The sequence below is a fragment of the Belonocnema kinseyi genome, chromosome 1, assembly GCF_010883055.1.
Source record: "Belonocnema kinseyi isolate 2016_QV_RU_SX_M_011 chromosome 1, B_treatae_v1, whole genome shotgun sequence".
In the NCBI taxonomy this organism is placed as follows: domain Eukaryota; kingdom Metazoa; phylum Arthropoda; class Insecta; order Hymenoptera; family Cynipidae; genus Belonocnema; species Belonocnema kinseyi.
In genome coordinates this window covers 115,786,690-115,791,709 of record NC_046657.1, presented here as the reverse complement: position 1 = coordinate 115,791,709, position 5,020 = coordinate 115,786,690, and the positions used below count along the sequence as shown (strand labels likewise).

Genomic DNA, 5,020 nt, shown 5'->3' with positions numbered 1-5,020 from the left:
CGACTCGGGATACTTACAAGATACTACCATGATTTTTTCAGATTTTTTGGTCCAAAAATAAATTAGGCCAAAAACCGGCCTTACCGACCCTCCCCCTTTGTAATGACTTTTTTGTTTTAAATTAATTTTAACATAATATTAAAAAAGATTTCAGAAGACATCCACAATATTGTCAAAAATAATTTGGGACATTTTAAATGATTTTTTTTTATTTTCCAGCATTTAATCAAATTGTTACAAAAAATTAGAATAATTTGAGTTTTCAAGAGCTTTTCAAGAGGTTTCAAGATGATACAAACATTTTATTAAGATTCCTGGAAATATTTTAAATTATTTTTTATTTAAATAATAATTTTTAGACGATATTAAAAATAGATCTCAAAACAATTTTTGATTTATGAATAACTAATCAATAAAAAATAATCAATTTTTAATGTTTTACACTAAAAATTGCTTAAAAAGACAATATATAGAAGTGATAAAACTGATAATTTCTAAAAAATAATATTTCCGGTAAAAATTTAGAAACAGTTTCAAGCTTTTTATTATTTTTTGCCTTTTCTCCATGCATTGTCAGTTAAATAATAAAATTGAAACCCTTCTAAGTTGAATAATTTAATATTGAAAATTTATAAACAAGACAATTTCAATAGGTCAAATTTGTACAATATTCAATTTTTAATTTTTAATTGTATTTCATTTGGAGATATAATATCGAACCATGGATTTGAAATTGCTCAATTTTGGGTATTTAATTTTCACATAAAAACACTCATGGTTCTGTATTTTATTATTATTTCAGGAATGTAACGGGTTCTAAAAGTACTTGGAGTGTCGATATCGGAGGAGAGGGTAAAGCATACACTAGAGTGGAACAAATCGCCCTTCGACATTATTATAAGGACGGATACCCGAGAGGGTTTCACTGTGAAGGTTCTTTGCCTTTGACGCTATTTACAGTTTTATTCTGGAGCGAACTGTACGACATTCCAGTTCCGGGAGCGTTTGTTTCTTCATATCAGGAATTGCCCCTCGATTTATACACCTCGCACTTCTACGATAACAGGAAAGAAAAACTGGAGAGCAAAATAAGTTTCATTAGGTCGCTGGATACCGAAAGTTTTGGAGAATTAATGTGCGATGAGTTCATTAAATATAAAGACTTTCGATCCACCATTTCGAGTCATCTCTTCGAAACTGAACAGCACTTTAAGGTTTGTTTATTATTTCTTTTCTTTACATGAAATACTTAAATTAATATTTAAAAATATTCTTATTATTATTGATGTAGAATTACGGGTTAAAATAAAAATACAGAGTGCCAATAACAATAATTCTAAACTGCAAATTTAACTATTGTATGATTTCAATTTTTTTTTAATTTTTCTATTATTATATTATTTTAAATTGATCACTTTTGTTGGCAATGTTTCCTCTCTCTTATTAAAAGCAATTTCTTTCATAGTTAAAAATTCAACTCATATTAAAAGTCGTCTTTTTTGGTTGAATTAAACTGTTTTGGATTAAAAATTAAAATCTTTTTTCATTGGAATATTAACTATTATATTTTTGGTCCAGAATTATTATAATTTTTTTAATGGAAATTTTATTATTACTTGCTTAAAAGTTAAAGTCTTTTGTTAAAAATTAACTTTTTGGTTGAAAATTCATCATTTTAATTGAAAATTCATCTATTTGGTTGAAAACTGAGCTGTTTTGTTGAAAATTCGTTTTTTCCTTGACTAAAAATTCATTTTTTACTGAGCATTTAATTATTATAGTTAAAACTTGAACTATCTTGTTGAAAATTGTTTTTTTTTTGTATTTTTTTTTTAAACTGAAAGTGTAATTATTTCAGTTGAATATTCCATCACTTTAGTTAGAAATGCATCTCTTCAGCTTAAAATGACTTTTTTTATCTGAAAATTTAACTGATCAATTTTTACTTAAAGAATTATCTTTTTTTAATGAAAAAATCATATTTTTTGGTAGAAATTAATTTTCTTGGTTCAAAATTTATCATTCTGGTTTAAAATGCAACTATTCAAGTTGAAGATTCATAATTTTACTTTAAAATTAATGTATATTGTTGAAAATTCGTATTTTTTGGTATAGATTAATCTTCTTTGTTGAAAAGTCAACTATTCCAGTTAAATATTCATTATTTTACTTAAAAATTCAACTATTCCACAAGAGTCACGATTTCAGTTAAAGATGAACCATGTTGGGTAAAAATTAATTTTTGTTTGAACAGAAATTTAAATATTAAATTTTTGTTTTAAAATTGATATATTTTGTTGATAAATCATATTTTGTGGTAGAAAATTAATCTTCTTGTTTGAAAATTCCACTATTTTAGTTGAAGATTTATCATTTTAGTCGAAATTTATTATTTTTTAAACTGAAAACGTAACTATTCCAATTGAAGATTCTATCTTTGTAGTTGAAATTTCATCATTTAGTTGAAAATTTAACTATTACAGTGAGAAATTCATCATTTTAGTTGAAAATTCATCTTTTTAGTTAAAATTCAACTATTCCAGTTGAAAATTCAATATTTTATTTAAAAATTCATTAGTTTGGCTAATTTTTTTGTCTAAAAAAATAACTTGCATTTTTGGTAAAAAAAATTTTTTTTTTTTTAATTCAAAATCCAAATATATTGTTGATAATTTGCCTTTTTAATTTCAAACTCAACAATTTCGTTGAAAATTTATTTATTTTGTGGAAAAATAGTCTTTTTTTGTTTAAAATTAATATTCTTGTTTAAAAATTTATCTTTTTCGTGGAAAATTCAAGTAATCCAATTGAACATTCATAATTTTATTGGTAAATTTATCTTTTTGGTTGAAAATTCAACTAATCCATTTGAATATTCCATCATTTATTGAAAATTTAACTATTTTGTTGAAAATTGTTTTTTTTTCTTTTAATTTTTTTTAAACTGAAAAGTTAACTATTCCACTTACGATTAAATATGGATTTTTTAAATCTTAAATTCAACTAATCGGTTGAAAATTACTATTTTTTAGTTCAAAATTCACTTGTTTCGTTAAAAATTCAAGTATTTTGTTCTAAGTCGTCTTTTTTGGTAGACAATTAATCTTCTAGTTTGAAAATTCGTCAATTTGCTTGAAATATTGCTTTTTTGTTGAAAATTAATTATTTCAAGTGAGAATTTAACTATTTCATTTTTGGATAAAAACTGATCTTTTATAGTTCAAATTCAACTATTCGGTGCTTTGGAGACAAATTCAAGAAATGAATTTTTATGTTTTTAATATTACTTCATTATTTAATTAATCGATGGTGTTTATATATTTTTAAGAATATCTTCTAATATAAGGTGTTTAACGCTTTCTAAACGAAACATATTAATTGAATCGTTAAAAACTAAAGAAACAAACTTTATTATAAACTAGCAGAAACTCTATACATATTCCTAGTTCCTTAAAAAAAATGCAAAATATTTATATTTAATTATAATTATATTATTATTAATTATTATATATTTTAATTATATAACTTTATTAAAATATTTATACTGTATATAAGTTATAACTGGAAAAACTTGAAATATGTGGAAAAAAACTGGAATTGTCAGGGAATTTTCTTCCAGGATTTGAGTAGACACCCTGTAATAGATATGAATTTTAATTTTTAGGAAGTTGCGATGAGCTTGGGAACGACCGGAGTTGCAGGAATTTGCGAACGTCTAGCCGCCAATTTTAACGTCTGGAAATCCGGATTTCCGGATCTTTTTGTATGGAATCCGCTGAACAATGAGGTTCGTTCTAAAAAGCCCGTTCACTCAGTCATTTTTCAAAATTCTAAAAGATGAAATCTCAATTTTTCGAAGGTACTTACAAAATATTACAAATAATTTCAGATCTCCTTGATTTTTTCACGAGAACCCTAAATTTTAATGATTTTTTGTTTGTTCTTAAAACAGTAATTTTGTTGCAATGCAAAGATATTGTGAATAATTCTAAAGATTTCAAACATTTCAAAATATTTTTTATATTTGTAATATTTCAAAAAGATTTTGCGGATGTCAATGATTCAAAAGACAAGCCAAATGTGCTCACAACGATTTTAAGTAATTCATTTATTTCAACGAATAAAAAATATTGCAAAAATATTTCACAAATGTTTGTAAGAATTCGTGAGGATTTAAAAATATTTTCAAAGATTTTAAACGATTTAAAAATTGTTAAGAATTTTTCAACAGATTTCAAATATTCTAGTGATTTCAAACGATTACAAAAGATTTTATGAAAGGTTTCACAAATATTTCAAATAATTTCATGAAGATTCCATAAAGATTTCAAAAAATTTCACAGAATTTTCTTAGATTTTAAAAGTTTTCAAGCTCTTCCAAGATTTCAACAAGGGTATAGTATAACAAATTTCAAAGATTTCAGAACATTTCAAATATTTAAAATGATATAAATTTTATTTAGTTGATTTCAAAAGACTTAACAAAGATTTTAAATATCCCAGTAATTTCAAACGATTGCAACAAATTTCAGAAAGATATCACGAATATTTCAAAGAATTCATAAGGGTTTCAAACGATTTCAAGTATTTCAAATATATTTTTCAACCAGATTTAGGAAATTTTACAAGATTTTGTTGATTCCTAATAAATAAAACAGATTTCACAAAACAAAGATTAAAGAAATATTTCTTAAATATTTCAAAGATTTCATAAATATTTCAAGAAATTTCACAAAGATTTCAAGGATTTTAAAGGTTTAAAGATTTGATAAAAGTTTTAGATAATTCCAAATGATTTCACAGAAACCACTTATGTTCGCAAAAAGATAAGGATTTGCAGGGTGGTCGCTTGACTGGGAAATGACCAGGAATTTTCTGAGACCGGGAAAAACAAGGAAATGACAGTGAATTTTTTTCTTGTCCGGGAATTTTACAAATTTTCATAAGAAAAATCTGTCCAAATTCGATTTCAACAGTTTTTAAAAATAATTAGTTGAACTGATATCTTTTTAAATTATGA

The 5,020-nt window shown here is 24.3% G+C and overlaps 1 protein-coding gene across 1 annotated transcript in view; it reads right to left on the bottom strand.

The window, feature by feature from the left end:
• The window catches only part of LOC117179775 (fanconi-associated nuclease 1-like), a 30,907-nt gene that overhangs the window by 2,780 nt on the left and 23,107 nt on the right, over window positions 1–5,020 (bottom strand). The window contains exon 6 of the mRNA XM_033371877.1: window positions 979–1,054. Within this exon, the coding sequence (XP_033227768.1) occupies window positions 979–1,054 (76 nt within the window). The remainder of the gene's footprint in view (window positions 1–978; window positions 1,055–5,020) is intronic.